Source organism: Lineus longissimus, chromosome 16 (assembly GCF_910592395.1).
Source record: "Lineus longissimus chromosome 16, tnLinLong1.2, whole genome shotgun sequence".
In the NCBI taxonomy this organism is placed as follows: Eukaryota; Metazoa; Nemertea; class Pilidiophora; order Heteronemertea; family Lineidae; genus Lineus; species Lineus longissimus.
Window position 1 is genome coordinate 12,947,417 of NC_088323.1, and position 21,099 is coordinate 12,968,515.

At 43.7% G+C, this 21,099-nt stretch overlaps 1 protein-coding gene across 1 annotated transcript in view; it reads right to left on the bottom strand.

Moving 5' to 3' along the window:
* Positions 1–1,711: 1,711 nt before the first annotated feature.
* Positions 1,712–21,099, bottom strand: part of LOC135500387 (E3 ubiquitin-protein ligase HECW2-like) — a 30,693-nt gene continuing 11,305 nt past the window's right edge. Inside the window, exons 6-19 of the mRNA XM_064791830.1 lie at positions 20,002–20,245; positions 16,247–19,770; positions 15,340–15,571; positions 14,948–15,157; positions 13,596–13,933; positions 12,806–12,991; positions 11,513–11,735; positions 10,584–10,764; positions 8,948–9,181; positions 8,362–8,475; positions 7,440–7,691; positions 5,550–5,944; positions 4,101–4,299; positions 1,712–2,568 (exon numbers count right to left, since the gene is read on the bottom strand). Of these exons, the coding sequence (XP_064647900.1) occupies positions 2,457–2,568; positions 4,101–4,299; positions 5,550–5,944; positions 7,440–7,691; positions 8,362–8,475; positions 8,948–9,181; positions 10,584–10,764; positions 11,513–11,735; positions 12,806–12,991; positions 13,596–13,933; positions 14,948–15,157; positions 15,340–15,571; positions 16,247–19,770; positions 20,002–20,245 (6,444 nt within the window). The 3' untranslated portion in view covers positions 1,712–2,456. The remainder of the gene's footprint in view (positions 2,569–4,100; positions 4,300–5,549; positions 5,945–7,439; positions 7,692–8,361; positions 8,476–8,947; positions 9,182–10,583; positions 10,765–11,512; positions 11,736–12,805; positions 12,992–13,595; positions 13,934–14,947; positions 15,158–15,339; positions 15,572–16,246; positions 19,771–20,001; positions 20,246–21,099) is intronic.

Here is a 21,099-nt window from a genome sequence, read left to right on the forward strand (position 1 = left end):
TGACTGGTGCATACCTTACATATGTCTACTTCGAGAATGCTGAATGCAGCAATTGACAATCTCAATGATAAAAGCGATTCAATCACACAAAATAAAATGTTCAGTTTTACAAGGGAGCAACCTGATGAATATCAATTAGGCCAAGAGTTTTTAATGATTCGGTTCGTGTACACCGACATAAAAATCCCGTCATACTTAATAAAATAACCAAAAAGTTCTTATTCCCTAACCAAAGTTTTTGAAGTCAACAAATAGATTGAAAAACTAGTGCAATAATGATTAATGTGCATGGACAAATAACAATTCGATCATGTTATTTCCACTAGAGCAGAAAAAATTTACTAAAATCCCTGAGGAATGCAAAATTACGGCAAATTTAAAACTTCCTTGAAAAAAAATCGTCCCCCTCCCCTATACCGTGGGTAAACTCAACTGAATATGACAGGCTTGAACAAAACCATAAAAAATTCTCGGCAAACTTTTTACCACAAGATCAGTGCAAACACTGCAGGTACTGGAAAGTTCCAGCAAAAGAACAGAACTCGACATCTCCCTCAGTTTTCCACAGTCATGAACCACGAAATCAAATTTTAGTCTCCGTCTCTTCCATATTTGCATAGTCTGATAATTCACCAATGAATCATTCATAAAGTGATTTGTCAGACAATTTCAGCATTAAGTGTGTTAAGTGTGCTGACAAAATCACCCCTGCGATTCAGATCTGCATTCTGATGGCCGACTGCCATACCAGTGACCTACCCGTGCCATAATTTATATACATCCCATGGAAAATCTTCTATGAAGTCACATAAAATCGTCTTGTACAGCAAGAAACCATTGTATATCATAAGTTAAATGCATGTATTTGGATCTAGGGAAGATTTGAAATGCATTCATCCCTTATTCAGCCTATTTGATGGGATACTTTTCTAAATAAGAGTCATTCAAATCATCGTGGATTGTGCTGATTCAAAAGTAAACAAAGCAGTCTTATCAATCTTTGAATGCAAGCATGCTACTTGCCTAAATCTACCGTATTACTGAATCAAATGATATGTGTAAGAAATAAGATGTCAATGTCTTGGTTTAAGGAATTGAACCCGAGGCGGAGGACCTTGGTTGAGTTACCAAGACACTCGGGTGGAGCTAAAATTTTGTCCAAACCCGAGCCGATACCAAGACACTCGAGGGTGGAGCAAAAATACAGTCCAAACCCGAGCCGATAGGCGAGGGTTTGGACGAAGTTTTAGCTCCACCCAAGTGTCTTGGTAACTCAACCAAGGTCCTCCGCCTCGGGTGCAATTTCTATTCTAAAATACCTCAAACTTAAAAAGATAGGCCACGAAAAATAACTTGAATATGTGCGAATTTGGCAAATTCCATCCATCGCCGGCCCGGAGCGCCGTTGTTTACATTATGTTATACGGCAACGTTACAGAAAATGAGACATGTACATTTTGTTTTTCTCGGCAAATATGTGTAGTGCTCATTAAAAAACTTAGGGTGGTTGATGCTTCCTTGGCTGATTTGTGTTTGAAGCAGTGTTTTGAGAGCCTCAAACTTCTGAAGTGAGCTGAAATTCCGTACGGGGTGACATGTGCATGGTTTCCACATTTTAGTGCAACCCGAGGGAACTTTGGTAGAGCATCTTGGTTGCGTGTCCAAAACACTCCACTCTCAGAACGAGGCTTATGCATTTTCCATTTAAAAGTTGAGTTTTAGGTATTTTAGAATAATGTTCGAAGATCCGAAGGAAGGCATTAATCTTTTGTGGCTAGGCATCTTCTCGACATTGAAAGGGATTTTCTGGTGCTATATTGAAAATCGTCACTGGGTGCTTATAAAGTCTGGCATCGGCAGCTCGTCAGAATGGGTATGCCCGGCAGCTTGGAGGTCTGAATAGCCGGGGTGACTATAATGATCTGGATTCTTTCCCGTCACATCAAGCACCTGTCCTTAACCAAACAGCGATTTAACTCGATAACCTCATCACTTGGCACCAGGAGGCAACTACGATTGATTGATACTAAATGCCAACATCTGCTGCAGTGCCGGTCAAGGTTAAATGTATAATAGAAACTCTCTATTAAGGACACCCTCGGGACTGACAAGTGCTGTCCTTAATAGAGAGGTGTCCTGATTAGTGAGGCCAAATTGAATGGAAATAACCAATTTGGGACCAAAACTATTGTCCTTATAGAGAGGTTGTCCTTAATAGAGAGGTGTCCTGATTAGAGAGGTCAAATTGAATAGAAACAACCAATTTGGGACCAAAACTAGTGTCCTTAATAGAGATGTTGGCCTTAATAGAGAGGTTGTCCTTAATAGAGAGGGAGTCCTTAATAGAGAGGTGTCCACTGAGGGAGGTTCCACTCTAGTTTCATCCATGAAATATCTAGCGATCCGCGCCAAGAGTCTCAATTTGTGCCACTAAGGTAGTGACTAAAGCGCTACAACTATTCTATACCAAACGCCCCCGTTTCCTCAATTGCGATAGTGAGTTTCTCGAACAGCATCTCGAAAGACAAGTAGGGTGGAAGATCCAACCGGTTGAAGCAGGTGTGAGCTCTGGAAGTAAAAAGTGACACGAATGAATTCATATAAAAGATTTTTATGTTGCGTCACTATACACTGTATCAGCTTTGGGAAACTCTTTATTTTTGCCGAGGTCTGACAAGCAATTTGGAAACTTCTATGAAAAAGTTGTTGACCTACCAAAAAGATGTGCCAATGTATATTAAAGCATGCCATTAAGTTGCATTGAATACTATGTTGACCAATTAATCGGGATGATGAGCAGATGGATCCCCATCATCCTGCAGATCCTGGCCAGGATTGAAAGAGCGTACATCCCAGCAGGACACGCTGGTATCAAACTCAATGAGCAGGCGGACAAGTTGGCTGGGGGAGTTGAACCTTTCGGTGACCTCGTAAAGACTCCTGCAGACGTGGTGCGGACCATTGCAGCGGAGAGCCGGTCCTTGCAGGTGGAGCAGCCACCGTCATGGGCAAAGCAGAGACCTTTAGATGGAGAAATTGCGTGGGGCGAAGGTGGCAGAAGTCAACTCCGGGGCCAGCAAGGAAGACCAAGACACAACTCCTGATGGGCCAGGTCACCCAAAGGACCATGGAAAATCTACTTGAGATGCTAGGGGGAAAGGACCAAGGCACGCTACTCTCCTTGTGTTAAAGGTAAGGCAAGGATGGGTACCTGTACAAATTGAATATTCTACCTCTTATAGGCTTGTCTGTAACAGTTGCCCCTCAACGGGCTTTAGTAACTTCCGAATGGACTGATTTAAAGAAGTATTGCAGTTCACTCCAGATAGGGACTTAATAGTGTCCATAGCTTTGGATGTGCCCCAGCCAAGTATAAATTGAACACCATTTACTGCCAAGTGGTTCGTTTTCCCCGATTCAAACAAAATTCAAAATATCTTGAAAATGGACTGGATCCCCTCTGTTTCTTTCATGTGAAAATCATATTAAAGTGATACTATGATGTGATTTACAACTTTGCGGAAATATGTCTGTTTTTAATTGTTGATCACAAATGTAAAGCTCAAATTTTCTATTTTTGATTAGATTTATTATAAAATCGCTGAATGTAAACCACTGCGACCGCAAAAATGTTCATGTTGTGACGTCATCAACGAAAACGGCATCGAAGCGAGCCGTCCGGGCAGGATTAAACCATCAATTTCTAGAAAATGTGCATTTCGATCCGAAAACCTTACCGATTTATGAGAAAGTGACATAGTCATTCGTCAAAAACAGCTAAAACATTATATGGTGAAATTTGACACGAGTTTATACCCTTTAACCTCTTGACTACCGAGCCGTTCGAACCATTCCATACCGAGGCCTTTTTGGTACTATTGTGCAGCCACGTGCATCTGGCAAAACCTCTGTCTTCGCCACAACCCCAGCGCCATCTATACGACTCAGTTCAAGTTGGTGGGTAGCAGACAACATGCCTGTGTCACTATACACCAGTAAAGCCGAGCCAGATCATACCAAACAATACACAAAAAGGTCTGTAACAGCGACTGCTCAGGTGGTCGGCGGTAGTCAAGAGGTTTACTGGCTATAGTGCCTACCTAGGAAGACTGGTTATTCTGCCCCACTTCTCAATACAGAACTTGCGTGGACCGTTACTCCCTCGGAGGGCGGAGAATCCTTCATACGGTATGCTGGAGGTTCCGGTTACAAACTGCAGGAGGCGCAAGCGTCGTTCATTGTCATAGCGCTCTATTGTCATCCAGAACCACTTAATCACAGGATGCTGGTCATGGTAGCCTGGAGTGGAAGGTTTTAATCATTAGATTATTGATTGACCAGCTTTAATCTTTAACACTGCGAGACAAGACCACCATTGATTTTTTCAGCCTTTTAGCAGTTAAATTGTCAATGTTTGACCGCGTCGCATTACTGCGTGGGGTTGTGAATCTGAAATTTTGATATGATAATCCGGACAGTCGGGCAAGTGAATGGTGAAAAGTAAACTGGTAGTTGACCACGGAAATTTTTTGATAATCGACAAATTGGACAGACGTTGATATTTCCACTCTTTTCAGCCAACTGGCAGAAAAATCCCAAACACTATTGCCATAAAGCAAAATTCAAAATTAGTGTTTTCATCAAATAATTTCTTTATATATGTAGATTGGCCACACCAAATATCTTTTCAATACCTCTAATTGATGCGTCTAATTGATAGGTCTGGAACCTCCAACCTATGAATATTCAACAGTGTTCTTGTCTCGTGCCAAGATTGTACATGTACGACCTATTTTTGAGTCTTAGTTCTCAAGATAATACCAGATGTCCCCAGCTACTCAAATGTGTTTTATATGGTTTCCGTGGCCAGGGGCGTCCAAATTGAATAATTTTTTCGACTGAGTGGTGGGGGACCACAGGAGCGAACTTGGTGGTCTACAAATGGTACCATCAGATGTCACTCATCAAGAACTTTTTAATAAATTGTCATGTAAAAGATTGGGCAATTCATAAGAGAGTGTTTAAATGATCCTGCTACCAGTAGAGGGAGAATCCTCACAGCTCTCGTCCTCATGCATTATCGACGCTCGAGCAATCATTTGACAATCAGGTCAGGCATGTCATGACAGGGACGTCACTTGGGGTGTGTATTGTGTGGCAATTGATCAGGGTAGAATGGGGTAATTGTAGCCCCGGTTTATTTGTAGCCCCTGCATTGTTTGATGCATGGGGATATCAATCGATATCATAGGCAGGGGCTACGATTAAACCAGGGCTACAATTACCCCATTCTAACTTACATGTACAACGATTGATCAACAGCCAACTGGCAAATGCTGGTTTGGGTGCAAGTCCCGGGTCAGGAATGGTGCAGGTGCCGGGATGATACCACATTGAAAAATTCAGAATTTTTTTAAATGTCTGGCAGTGCTGGCTCTCAGAAAACTCTCATTGTGCAAGACAAAAAAAAACAGAATTAAAAACTGAAGCACTGAATTATAATATCAATAACAGTAAATCACCACTCTTAGAAAAATCTTCCATCCTACCTGATCTATATTCCGTATTTTTCCGCCAGTCAACAGTATCAATTTCAGCAGTTCCAGCCAGCACCAACTCGAGTTCCCGCGCATCGAATATTGACACCAGACGTGAGTCTATCACCTCATAAAATCCCCGCGTCAAACTGTCTTTCTGCTCCGATACGCCGCGCTCAACCCGCCATTTCACCATCCGCTCAATATAGTCCTTTTTATTTTTCTCTGTGACCGGGACATTGCGGCCGTTTGGTTTGAGATCGCGTTCCGATATCTGTCCGAATATTTCCTCGTCGACGGAGAATGTGAGGTCAAGGCCACAGTCAGAGATGTCGTTGTCTTTTATCCACAGAAGTGATTGGTGGAACTCAGCGTCCAGTGATTCAAGGTCACTTAGGGATGGAGGCCTGTAAGAGGAGCAAGAAATTAAGAAGACAAACTAAACAAGTAGGGTAGAATGGGGTAATTGTAGCCCCGGTTTATTTCCAGTCCCTGCATTGTTTGATGCATGGGGATATCAGTCGATATCATAGGCAGGGGCTACAATTAAACCGGGGCTACAATTACCCCATTCTACCTTACATTTACAACGCTGAAGGTCCATCATTGCCAAGGATATGTCAGGGTCCAAATTATCACTAATGATAATGTGAAGTATCCTTAAAGACTTTATCTGTTTCAGCCATTCCATTTTAATATTAAAGGTCACCTGCAATACTTTTTAACTTAAGGAAAAAATAATAGGGCATAAGATAACAAATGCAGTGATGAAAACCGCATAAATATCAAACTACCCATCTTCAAGTTATGGCTGGTATAAAATTCAAATATTCCAGGTGGTGCAGGTAGAACAGACTGATGATTTACATTGTGCTGTACTGAAAGAAAGTTTTTTTATAATTTCATGTCTATATTTTAAAATTGGACACTAACATATTCACTAAAAGAAGGTAATTAAAATATAAGCATGAAACTATCAAAACTTTCTTTCAGTACAGTACAATGTGCATCATCAATTTGTTCTATCTTCCTGCACCACCTGGAATGTTTGAATTACATACTGCTGTAACTTTAAGATGAGTAGTTTGATTTTTATGCGGTTTTCACTCTTGTGTTTCTTATGTTATGCCCTATTATTTATACCCCAAGTTAAAATGTTAATAAAAGCGTTTCAGGCCAACCTTAAAGGCCACGACTCCTGCTTTTATGATTGCATGACATGTACAGATCCTCAAAGAGTAGACTTAAAGCTCCGCATTAAATCAAGTTTGATCAAAATTGAAGCACCCAGTCCAGAGATAAAGCAAGATTAACTGTTTTGTTTACACGTTATGTAACAGCCTTGGTTAGGTTTCTAAGTGAAGTCAGGCGGCAAGTTTACTGACATTGATCAGACTGATGTTTGATTTCTTACTATAATGGTATAAATTTGTCTGTATTACCTTACCTTATTATAGGGTATATCGAATGTCAATGAAAAACAGACTTCATATATCAATTTTAAGAGCATTCATTGATATTTGTCCTCCCAAGTAGGGCAATAGCCTGATCTACATCACAACTTTTGCTGAACCCGCCGCCTGGCTCTAACAAGCCAGTTGCTAGCCTGATTAGGTAATCAAGTTGTCAAACACATAAATGGCTATATCTTCAAAATGGATGGAGCTAATTGCATTGGGTTTTCTGTATTGTATAAAGTGTTAGGTACACTTTTGAAATCGTCTTACAGCAGAAAATGGCAAAATACCTGGAGTTATGGCCTTTAAACGACTCTGTTAAAGATAACATGGTTTGAACAACCTAACCCAGGTGTCTACGACACAGACAACACGTGATGACAAGAGCTCCCTGTATGAGATAAAAAGTCCCCATAAGTATAAGCTATGGTAATGTTCTACTTACAATCTTAACAGCAGCTTGTAAAATGGCCGTGTGAAGAAGGCATCGAGCAGATATTGATGGACGAGCGCCAGGCCCAGGACACGGCCGGCAAAACGAAACCATTCGTGGCAATTCTCCACGAAGGCGGACATCGGGCTGATCTGCACCGTGTACGTATCATTGGCAGAGTATTCGAACAGACCGTAATACGGATTGAAGAGTTCTCGTGAAAGGAGGAAGAAAAACTCCCTTGAGGGGCCGCCATAGTCGAGACTGAAAGGACGAATTTGCGATGAGATGAGATGCGATTGTGAAATAGCTCTACTTTAAGGATAGGACTTTTATATACAGTGGAACCTCCCTTAGCGGACACCTCTCTATTAAGGACACCCTATCTGTTAAGGACACTAGTTTTGGTCCCAAATTGGTCATTTCCATCCAATTTGACCTCTCTAATCAGGACACCTCTCTATTAAGGACAGCACTTGTCAGTCCCGAGGGTGTCCTTAATAGAGAGGTTCTACTGTATAATGATAATAATATTGAGTTCTTTATAGCACATTTCCAAGTTTCCCTATTCCCTCCGCTTTTGGGATATCACATTAGCCAAGACTCCACAGAAATCAATCAGGGGTTTCAAGGAGCAACCAGATGGCCACACTTGAACTCGACCAGTAGGGGAACTAAGCAGTGACTCGGCCGGGAGTCAAACCCACGACCTCTTGATCATGAGGCCGACTCTCTTTCACTGCGCTGCCGCTGCCCTCCACCAATTGATTATTTTGGATATTCTTTTGCGAGTAAGGTAAAAACAGAATATGTCACTTGATGACTGCCATTCAGTCTCAAGGTGAGTTAGAGTGGTAGAATTCCTCCTGACCTCTTTATTGTGATAGAGGGTTCGATTTACTGCAATGACAATCAAATCTAAATCGTTTCTTACCCTTCTTCACTGGCAAACGTAACGTATAATTTATTCTTCTGCAGCTCCTTCTTTGATATGGACATGATTTTCGCAAAGGAATCCTCCAGAACATGTTCTCTCCGAACTGTCATTCTAAAAAAGAAGCGAAAATTCATGAGTTTACAATATAGTTGCGTGTCATGTGCAGACTCATGCATTACATTTGTGAGTCTGCCTTGGGATAGGTCAATAGTGGCCACACACACGCCATCTATCGGGAGCTTATACAACATACATTACAGAGTATGGTTGTCCATTTGTTAACAAGAAAGTTTTTATTGAATTAAATCTGAAAGGGAATGACATCGATCAAATTCGTGTCATTTATGACTGAAACAGACAACTCATATGAAAAACTAAAAATAGAACATTTAAAACTTATCAGTTTATTCCGAGGCGAAGTTCATGCCACGACAGAATCCTGATGGGATAACACAAATAAAATCGTTTAGAATTAGGCCAACAGCAGGCCTATTGCGTGGAAGCCAGCAGTGTAAACCACTAATCCGTGAGGATCCCTTTTTCAGCTTGCAAAAGGGATTGACAGCACTTCAACAAGACTTACTTGATTTTTCCAGGTCCTTGACCATAGCCTTTCGATTCCACCTTTTTATAAAAGTTTCGTAGTTTGGCTTGAAAATCTCTCTTGTAGGGCGCAGGGACACGAACGTTTGCCCGTTGGACAGCCGGCGAGCCCTGTGGTGAGTGGGTTGGCGAGCCACCGCGTGGCGATCTCGTGCCAGTGGCAGCAAACGCTAACATCGGTGGGATGTAGGACATGACATCTTGTTCGAATAAACTGAAAAAAGTCATTGAGGCTTGAGGGCCGCTCGTCATGTGATGGTGATAGGGGGCACTGACGCATTGACATCTAGGTTCACCATTAACCTGTTTCAATGGGTTGTGCAGTTTGCAATGACTTGATTCAAAGTGCCAAATGACAGTCTATGTGTGACATGTGTTTTGCAATGACTGTGCCAAATAATGGAAAAAATTTAATTCTAGACGTAATTATTATGAAACAGATTCTTTCGATTACAGAATTTCGCACTCACTAGATCTACTGGTGAAAATGTTGATTTCTCCTTCCCTGAAGATTGACAGCTTTATTCTAACTTAATAATCATCAGGGAAGCAGCCTCACTTGTCAAGTGCCTCTCACCTGTTGCCCATATTATAAAGCACAAAGTCCAGTTTATAAATCTCATCTAAAAAATGGGGCAAAGTGACTTGCTCCAAGATCAACAACGATGTATCATGTGTTCGAACACCTAAAACTGTAACCCTTTCGCTGCAGGTGACGTGCATACCACATCATGTACATGGTCCCATGTGGTGCATGTGACGTGCATACCACCTCATGTACATGGTCCCATGCTGTGCATGTGACGTGCATACCACGTCATGTACATGGTCCCATGTGGTGCGGGTGACGTGCATACCACGTCATGTACATGATCCCATGTGGTGCATGTGACATGCATAGTACGTCGTGTACATGGTCCCATGCTGTGCATGTGACGTGCATACCACATCATGTACATGGTCCCATGTGGTGCATGTGACATGCATACCACGTCATGTACATGGTCCCATGTGGTGCATGTGACGTGCATAGTACGTCGTGTACATGGTCCCATGCTGTGCATGTGACGTGCATACCACATCATGTACATGGTCCCATGTGGTGCATGTGACGTGCATACCACGTCATGTACATGGTCCCATGTGGTGCATGTGACGTGCATACCACGTCATGTACATGGTCCCATGTGGTGCATGTGACGTGCATACCACGTCATGTACATGGTCCCATGTCATGCGGGTGATGTGCATACCACATCATGCCCGTCTAAAATATTTATTCACTTGCACTTGGTCGCAACCTCTCTAAATATGCCAAACACACTCGGGAATAATTAGTTTCATACTAATAGTATAGATAGCGACACTTCTGAATAGTTTCGAGCGTTCAGTTAAAAGTTAGCTCCAATGTTTATTATTGGTATCGACTGCCAGCACATGGTGGTGCTGGCCAAAAAATGACTGCCGCAGCCAAAGGGTTAACCATCGAACCGCTAGACCACCATGCCCTTCCTCATCGGAACTGCTCACACCTTGAGGAGACGATGACAAAGGGGGTCTCAAAGGTGGCCAGGCATTCAATCCCTCTCCCAGTAAACCTTACCACACCAACTCACCTCAGCAGGATAATCAGATCAATGTCATTACACAATCTCTCCAGCGCCTCGACACCATCGTTCCTTATTGATGTCACCTTCTCACGGAGCGCGCTGTTCGATTTGAAAGCTGGGTGGCGCTCCTGTAGAATCTCAAATATGTTCGGCTGGCGGAGGAATGCAATCACTTTGTCATTATAAGCTGAAATGGAGAAATGTTTTGCAGAATAACAGAAGATTACAAGAATAATCCTTTGGGGAGAATGAACAATCACATTAGCACCACACAATACAAGACAATTTAGTTCTAATTTCTGTCGATTGCAGTGTTCACTCGCAGTGTCAGAAGGTGCACTGATATACTATCTACTATTGGCATTGTTGGAGTGACATCCTTATTGTCAAAAGTTATCAATGGGAAGTCAAAAAGAAAACATTTTTTTGCACCAAGCTGCTGAGGTCAGTAGCCTTGCGCTCCCTGGGGTAGCCTGGCAGTTTTCAGGTGCCCCCTGCATAGCTTGGTACCCAAACAGCCTGTTTATAGTAGTAGTAGGAAAGCCATGTTGAAGTTTACAGTATAACCTCTCTCAGCTGACACCTCTCTATTAGGGATACCCTCACTATTAAGGACACTACAGTGGAACCTCCCTTAAATGACACCTCTAATAGACACCTCTCTGTTAAGGACATGAGTTTTGGTCCCAAATTGGTTGTTTCCATTCAATTTGACCTCTCTGATCAGGACACCTCTCTATTAAGGACAGCACTTGTCAGTCCCGAGAGTGTCCTTAATAGAGAGCCTCTAGTGTATTTGTGTTCCCAAATTGGTACTTTCTATTCAATGTGACCTCTCTAATCAGGACACCTCACTATTAAGGACAGCTCTAGTCAGTCCCAAGGGTGTCCGTAATAAGGGTTCTGCTGTGTCTGAAATGAGACTGGTGGCTCACCTGTTGGTGGTTGGGGCATTGGAAGAGATGGACTGGCTTGCTGTATGGACGCCTGGGGTCTTGGTGGCGGTGGGGGCACGGGGGGTTCACTCTCCCCCTCGCTACGACTCCGCTGCCTCTGTAGTGGTGTGTGGCTGTATGCGGTCACAAGGATCGGCCCCTCGACAGGAAAACGAGGGTCAATGAACGTGGTAGTACGCGACGTGTGGTCGATGAAGAAAGACTGAAATAAACAAACGAAGATATGAAGAAAACAATTCATTTGCTTTCCCTTTCTTTTCAATCAAATGTATTGAAACTACCCGCATTTAACCTCTTAAATCCTAAAACTTGAAAATCCCATATAATGTGGCTCCATATAATGATAATACTACCTCAAGATGAGCAGCCTTGTATTAATGGTTATGGAGATGCGGTCTAGGAATGAACTATAAAATATGAGATATTCTATAAAATGTACCTCATTGACCTTGTAAAGTGGGCCAAAAATCAAAAGCCCAGGTGCTCTGTGATGGCGACAGATGATATTTACAGTTTGACCATCATTGCACCATAAGAAGGAGCCAACAATGACCCACTGACACCTTGATTATAATCGTCCGATAACACGCCCTTGAGGAGCTGTCTTGAAAATTAGATGTGATAAATGCCTTCATCATCATCACTATCACCATCATAAAGGGCGTCAAACCCTACTTGATTTTTGCTGGAGGTATGGAGTCTGCTATACACTACTGTCCACCTATGTGGGATCTTTTACTTGCCCTGGCATAGACACTCAGGTACAAGGGACCACAGCTCCTAATATTCATACATGGTGCTGTGAAGAGCCAGGAATTTGACTTTCGTGAAAGTCATGCCAGTTCATCCAGTATCCAGCATCTAATGTGAGGTAGCCGGCATTGTTATCAATCAATCAATCAAATATGACATTTCTAAAGCGCCCAAATTTGGTGAAAAATTTCACCAACTCTCAGGCGCCTTTGAAATACACTCGAAAAAGGTGTGCTTTTAGCATTGTTCCAAAAGCTGCCTTTGACTCCGCAAGTCTAATGTGTGTGGGCAGCCCATTCCATAGGATTGGCGCCGCCTTATAGAAGGATCTGTCACCAAAACGTATGCACTTGGTGCGTGGCTCCTGTAGAAGGAAAGCGGCATCAGCCCTGAGAGAATAGGCTGACCCACGTCGGCGTTGTTAACGACTAGGTCATAAGGCTCCTCTTGAGACATGGTACATTCGTGATGTCACCGGTAACACCATCTGCAGCAGCCTCGCCGAGAAAAAATACTCACCTTTCCAGATCTGTCAAACTTCATCTCCCAACCTGGAGGAAGTTCTCGACTCAACTCGTTAAACAGATTGAGAAACGCGACCAGGTCGCGATTATGTTGGTACCGCTCAAACGTCGAGGGGTCCCGTCGTACTTTGGTGATCATATGTTTCAGAGTGTTGTTTCTGTTGTATTCTAGGAGCGCAGCCTGGAAATAGAAACACAAATTGTATATTACAGGCAGATATTTAAGAGTTACGAGGAAAATTACGTATGGGAGGCCCTGGCCGCAGAACAGGTCTTCTCGCTGACACAGGCACATGCCTGAAACTCCCACCTCCGGCAACAACGCCGACCCCAGCGAGAAATATCCTAGATCTGCCCCTGTGCTCAACAATTCTCTGATAATGTCGAAACCGGGAAAAAATACCAAGGTGCAGCCGGGGTTTGACCTCGAAACCTTCTGTTTTAGCCATCCGTAATGATACCATAACTATTAAACATGCCACCTGACTTGGAAAGTTTGTACCCACATCTAGGTCTTTCAAAATATGAAGGGTTAATTTATCATTCAAACACATCCAGCATCTAAATAAATCATCAGTACCTCTTTGCCATGTTGGGCGCCAAATGTACCAAAGGAAAAACACCAAGGTCCAGCTGGATTTGAACCCGGGACCTCTGGATTACAAGGCTATCACTCTTATGACCAAGCTAAAGGGAAAACCTCTCGCCTGGGCTAGTTGGAATAATGCCACTGTTACAAACTAACAATCATGATGAAGACAGACGGACAGACGGACGTCTTTTACCTCGTTATTATTCAAAATGTGATAGAAATCGGCACGACACAAAAACTTCACCGCCGGCGTCTGATTCACGGCGTGCCGCTCTGGCTGTGACGTGATCTGCGTGGGCGGTGTCTGTTCTGTAGTGGCAGGTGGCGCCAGCTCCATCGGCTCTGGATTGGTTCGATTCACAGTGCGCCGGATGCTCTGATAGCGTCGTTCGAATTGTTCACGCTGTTCGTTCATAAACGCGGGCGTTTCCTCCAAGGATGTCGGCAGAGTTGGCGGTTCCCACGTGGTTTTACGATTCACGTGGTCGATGTAGAATATTCGCCCATGGGCATCGACACGAGATTCCCAGCCTGAAGAGAGAGAGATGGAAAATCTGAAGTCTTTCATCTTAATTTGATATTTCAAAGGGTGAGGGACTTGTGAATTTGCCTTTTTTTGTTACTGCGTATTTATTAAATAAATAAAGTAGTTGTTTTCATGAGATAAACAGTCTGATCAGAAGTCATATCTCACAATAATACTTTGGGGACATAGATGGCAAAAGGTCCTCTTCAGAGACTCACAATAATCCTTTGGGGACTAAGATGGCAAAACGTCCTCTTCAGACACTCACAATAATACTTTGGGGACTTAGATGGCAAAAGGTCCTCTTCAGAGACTCACATTAATACTTTGGGGACTTAGATGGCAAAAGGTCCTCTTCAGAGACTAACAATAATACTTTGGGGACTTAGATGGCAAAAGGTCCTCTTCACAGACTCACAATAGTCCTTTAGCGCCACGATAGACAGAACTGGGAACAAAATGTCTAGATTCTGCATGATCTGGTTATGCAGGTACAAATAGACAGAAAATAAACTGCTGCCAATCATGGTGTACTACAAAAGGAGAACTGCACACAAGTAAGGCTATCTCGACTTCCATTTCTTTACAACTGACTTTTACTAAATGTAACCCGTCACAGCAAAACCAGCCGCATGTCGCTCGAGCTTGTCAGATTGAGACGGACAGTTTGTTCATTTCTCTGTTGTCTGCCTTTTGTGAAAAATGAGCACATCAGTTTCTTCTATTATCTCCTGGTGTCATTTAGGCTCATCTTCTGTGCGACAAGCGCCTGTCTTTGCTGTGACGGGTCACAAATTACTACAAGGCAAGATACCAAAAATGTGGTGCTCACAAGATCTAGACATTCAATCATTTACTGCCTGAAGGAATACGCCTCATTTAACCGATTACTCCTACTGTTTCAGGCCTACGTAATATTCCCAGGCAAGTAATGCAATAATTCAGCACAAGTTGAGAGGAACTGATCTGCGGGGTGTGTCATAATCAAAGTCGAACAAAAAACAACATCAACATTTTACCTGAAGGCAAAAGGTCCTCTTCAGAGAACGTGTCAATCTGGACTCGTTTCTCGGGCAGTGATGGAAGTCGGTTCATGGTTCCGCTTCCCGAGATTTGGGCCTCTGGTTGACGTTGTTTTGGAGGAACTGGCCTCAGTTCCCAGATCTCCATTTCCGGGGAGTCCGCGTGGTGTGGGCGGGCGCCAAGCTGACCAGGACTGCCCCATTGACCTTAAAATATAATCAGCAGTTCTGGAAACTCTCGAAAACAACAAATGCTATTGCAACACAAACTCTCTCCTTTAGCTTTATATGGCTTAAAAATCTTCTGGGAAAATTTCACCATTTTAAAAACTGAAGAATTAACGCATGATGCATGCCCTTTCGATAAGGGAAGTCTGTCCGACACTAACCTTGGTGTTTCTGAGCCGCATGCAGGGGTGGGACCTCCACACTTTGCTGCATCCCATCTGGACTAGCACGTGGCCTCGCAGGAATATCAGGGCTCGGTCGGTCCTCGATCCGTGAGGCCTGAGGGGACATTTCTAATCGTCTGATTTCCAAACGGCCTGGGTCGTCTTGACTGCTGCCATCAGCTTCCAATTGCAGTGTTCTTATTAGGTCGCTTTCTGTCATGGACCGACCCTGAAAATGAAATAGACATGCTGTGATTTGCAACTATCCGATTCAGGGCCATCTATGCCAGGAGGCATGAGGAACATATTTTGGTTTTTCCAAGACCGAACTCGGGCACTGTCTTCACTAGTTGAAACATGACTCTAATGCCTGAACATTTACTTAAAGGGACAACTCTGGTATGAGATATGTTGGTTCTTCCTACAAAAATGGCTTCCAGCAGGACTGTGACTTCTCCAAACAGGATAATTGAACTGCAATAAACAATAAACTAGAACGGAGTATAACCATAAGCCTGCCTGAAATTCACATAAAACTGCCTCCCAACACGGTCCATAATCATTATTAGAACCCGGCAACTGTGAGATACTACTAGTGGCGGTGCATGGTGTCAAGCAGGGTCATTATCCTCATGGCCAGGTAACTACCACGCAAAAGTTGTCCCTTTAAGAAGCTCACACTGACCTAGAAATGTGGCAGGCCACAGATTTTTTGTTCTATAGTAAAATCGAACCGCGAAAAGATAAATCGTGAAAACTATTTCTGATAGAATGAACTGAAAGAAGCATCAGCCAACACGAAAATCTTAAGTGTAATTTTTTCAGGAGTTTTTGCGAATCGAAAAAATAGAAATGCAAATTTAGCGATTTCAGTCATCTGACCCTGAACGTTTGTTTTACATACCTCACGCGGAGTGCTGCAGTTACTACCGTCTGTCGGCGTTTTTCGTTTCTGCTGTTTCTGATGCCACAGCTGAAGATGTTGGTGGATGTGTTGCCGCGTCTGCTCGCGCTCCTCGGGCCTCCCCGAAGACATTTTTTTCGTCGGGGAATGATCCATGTCGTCACGTGTGCAGCCCTCCACAGATTGAAGCTTAAATGTCGGCTCCTGGTTGTCCGTAACTGAAGGTGGCATCGAGGCACGATGCATGGCCCTTTGCTCGGCATTCATGTACAGATCGTTAGTCGCAGTGTGATGCATATTTGCAAGTGCCATAATAGACTGCGGGACAGAACACCGACTCTGACCATGATGACTTGTGACACCTTCAGAAGTCCGACGCGTTTTCACACCATCAGGTCTGCCATCAACATTGAAAGACTGGGTCCGATCTACTAAACTTTTATCACAATCTGCAGGGTATTTTTGAAGTCTACAACCATCGTCAGTACGTTTTCGCATTTGATCACTTTTTCCACCAGGGGGAGTTTTTGTTTTCGGTGGCAGTGGCGGTGGGATATCTGAAGAGTCGATATTCGTTTCCCGAAGCTGTCGACTAGGTATATTGAGTGAAAGACTGGCGGCCAAGCCGTTTAGAGCACTCTGTGACTGACCCCTTGGACCGCAATATAAATCTGGCTGCGGCTGATCTATGTCCTCCGGGTCGGAGTAGTCCAATGACTCCTTCCGTGGGGGTGTGTAACGCATCCCTCCTTTACGCTGTGCATGCCTGACGTTACTTTTAGCCACTGGCAGTACCCCAGGGGGCTTTTCTTCAGTCTGACTTTGAGAATCCTGCACAGTGAAACAATCATCATTCACATCCCCAGGACTTTTTTGCGATTGCATTTTTTCAAAATTTTTGACAAATTCTCTAAGTACCTCAGGGTGAACCAGGTGGCTCTCTAATTGTTGCTGTTTAAGTAGCTCCTGTTGCTGTTTTAGTAACTCCTGTTGCTTCCGTGAATCCTGAACCCCGCATAATTCGACAAACGGCGGCTCAAGATTAGCATCGTTAGCTGAACGACCGCGATTCATCCCCACATGCCGAGGGTGAGATTTATCTTTCTTTGGAACCCTTTGCGATTCAGCCCTCTCAGGCAACTGACATATTTTCTGAAACTCACACGACCGAATTGCGGGATCGGTGACACGACGATGGTGAAGTGCACGTGAATTTGAATTACGATTTTGTCGAGAACTTTGCATCATTCGATCTTTCGACAAATTTTGTGACCTTGACATCTCCAGGGAGCGTTCTTTTGAAGTATCTTTTCCCGCTACTAGTTTTCTCGCCTTCGACGGTTCAACAGTACTCACCGGTTGCGAGTGAGATAAAAAATATGTTTTGTTGTCAACGGAACTGGTCATTGACGTACTCTCCTTAGGAGATTTCGGTAAACCGTACATATATGTCTCATTTTCAACAGCACCTTGGGAAGCGACAGCTTGGGTTTGCGATGGGAACGTTATTGCGCGATTAACGTTACCGCTTGGACTAGTACTTTTAGCAGGGACAGGGGGCGCCTCCTCTTCAAGGCCACAATCAGAACTGGCAGCAGTTGAACTCTCGTTTACTTTTGAAGTTATCGGGAATCCATACACAGGATCGAATGATTTTTTGTAACCAAACGGCATTGTGTCAAAAGCTGGGTTATCCTCGGACAACTGTCGATCGACTGACCCCTGAAGGGCAATCGGGACCAAGGTCACAGCGTCACTCTGATCATGACCTGAGCGAGTTCTTTTAGACTTGATATCCTTCTTGTCAGAACCGGCTAAACCCTCGGAGCAAAGACCAGAAGCTTGTTTCGCATCCGACGACTGTTGCTCAAATGACCTTCGCAGGGCAACGGGGACCAAGGTCACAACATCTGTTTGACCTCGACCTTCACATGAATGAGCATCGTCAGACTTTTTATCCTTTTCCTCTGAACATTCCACCCCATCCCCATGAACCTCACTTTCTAACAAGACTTCATCTGCAACATTTGAAGATGCAACATTTGAATTCACTCTAGCACCAATTTTATCACCAATAACCGTTTTGGGAGCATCGTCATAATTAAATACGCTCTCCACCTCGACCTGCTGCTTTGGCGTGAGATCGGCATCTGGACTTGAAGCTGCAGCCACGATGCCTTCCACCTCCTCTTCAAACACATCATTATCCTCAGCGAATTCCTCCAGAGTTACAGCATCAGATGAAGAACCTAAATGCAAAGTTGGTGTGCGAGCATTCGAAAACGAAACGTCTGATGTCGTGGTGATCGCAGACAGACCCGACAAACTACTATCCCAATCGGGTAGGGGAGCCTGAAGTGTCAGAGTCGCACTCAAGGGACTGACATCCAGCGAGTCTTTTTGAAAATTAGGCGGCTGAAGTATACTGTGTATATCCTTTTCTAAATCGTTTTCAACATCTTCGTTGGGCGTATCAATATGTTCCAAGGAACCTGCAAACGCCTCCGTGCTATCGAAGCTAATTGTCCGCGGGACGTCCTTGCCAGATGCACCCAACTCCTCCTGTTTAGGTGTCTTTGATATCGAATTCGTTGGCGCGCCATCATTCTTTGCCAAACCGCCGTTTTTCTGTGATTCATCTGAGCCCTTACCCTGCGCAGAAAAGTCTCCACCGGTTGCAGACGCATTTGGACCAGACGCACCCACATCATTCTTGGCACCAAATATGGCCTGTTTTATAACTTGCTCATTTTCATAAATACGTTCCTCTGTTTTCGCTTGACCATTTTCCTCAACATGGTTTTGATTCCACCGCCAGAAATCACCCGACCCATTCATTTTAGGCCGACTTGCAAGTGGCAGTGCGGGTGGGTTTGACCTTTTTGCTAAAGCACCTTTTGGAATCTCAATCTCATTGGTAACTGGTTCGCGTAATTTTACGTAAGTACCAGCAGAACCCTCCCGATTTTCTTCACCTAGTTTCATATCGAGGTCATTTTCAAGCCTACTGCTTGAATCAATCGATTCCAGTTTGCCAACAATAGAATCGTCTCTGTTAATAGCGCAAATACCACTAGAATCTACGTTTCGGACACGGGGATATCTCTCATTGGGAACTCTTGTCCCCCTCACCTCATGACCACCACAACTCCTAGAAACTATTTCCCCACCAGCGTCTCCAGAATTTTCCCTTGAAACAATCACAAGACCCCTCGGGTGTATTTCATCCATTCGGACTTCTTCCCTCACTCCACGATTATTGTTACCGCGCCGATTCGATTCACGGTCCCCAAGAATAAGTTCCCGGACTTCCTGCGTGACAAGCACACGTCTGCTACCTTGACCATGCCCCGCCTGAGCAGTAGAATTATTTAGTTGACTAGTTTCAGGTAAGTGGCCATTGGGCAGTTCCTTCGATGGGCTCTGTGAGTCCTCCTCCAGGGAACTTTCATGTTTCGAAGGAGAGGAATCTCCGCGCACAAATACTGTTGGCTTTCTGTGATGGGTGACTCTTCGAGGTATGTCTGGATGAAATAAATAAATAAATAAGATCAGCAAACAGAAAGACTCTTAACCCTTAAAAGGCCACAGGCAGTATTGGTTCCAAATTCTTGGTCTTTATGAATTCTTGGTACTACAATGAACACAGTATTCTACTTTGACATCAAAATGAAAGGACCATGATTGGGTTTCTACCAATACCGGTTTTGATAAACTATTTGATGGAAATTCACGCAAAAACACTTCCAACCTACCATCCGCCTTCTCTAGATAAGCTGTAAACGATAAAGTACCGCTGACGTTTTCAGATGGGGTGCGCCGCATGAGGTTAAAGGTCAAGGCCAGTGCCTGGAAGCTGTTGCCGAGCCTCTCGACGAGCTTGTGGACTGGTATTGACAATTTCCCGAGGAAACGACTAATCGTTGGCCGACTCTTAGCAAACTTATCTTTGACTTCGATCTCCAGGATATCCATTGGCAAAGCTTCAAACGTAAACTCCTGCAAAACGAGTGTACTTGTTGAGAAATTTGATGAGGCGAACTTTTCTTATCATGATAAAGTAGTTTTTTGCTAATTTTTAATGGGTTATGTTGGGGTTTTTTATGTTGGTTTCCGGAATGACTGTGACTGCTCTAAACAGTACCTCTGAAAAATCATTAAGCTGCCAGGGTTTTCTTCATGGCCGGGACGGAACAAAAAAAGTTTCATTAATCTTTGGTTTTTTTTTAGAAACATACCCCTCCTACCTAAAGCTTTTTTGCACCTGAAAATGCTTCAGTCTGCTTCTTAGTATTTAAAAATGCCACTTTGGACTTAAAAACATAATTTTCAAAAACATGATTAGCCCCACGCCCAAATAAAGGGGGGGGATATGTCCCCATCTGTATGAAACCCTGGCTGCTACAAAGACTTCTCTAGAACGGAATGTAGTAACCGTAGGCCCGACCAAGTGAAATTTGTAAGCCGGGTCCAAAACCACCTGACCACTCTGGGGAAACCCTAAACGTCTTCACAAGTGACGCGTCATTCTTCGATATGAAGAACGGCCGAGTCATTTTTCATTTTCCGTCTACGAAGGATTCACCTACAGTGGAACCTCCCTTAGCGGACACCTCTCTATTAGGGACAACCTCTCTATTAAGGACACTAGTTTTGGTCCCAAATTGGTTGTTTCCATTCAATTTGACCTCTCTAATCAGGTCACCTCTCTATTAAGGACAGCACTTGTCAGTCCCATGGGTGTCCTTAATAGAGAGGTTCTACTGTACCTCCCACACCACTATGGCTTGTCATGTTTCAGGCGTAATCGACAAACGAAAACTCGGCAAAATTTCGCCCCCTTTAGATAAACT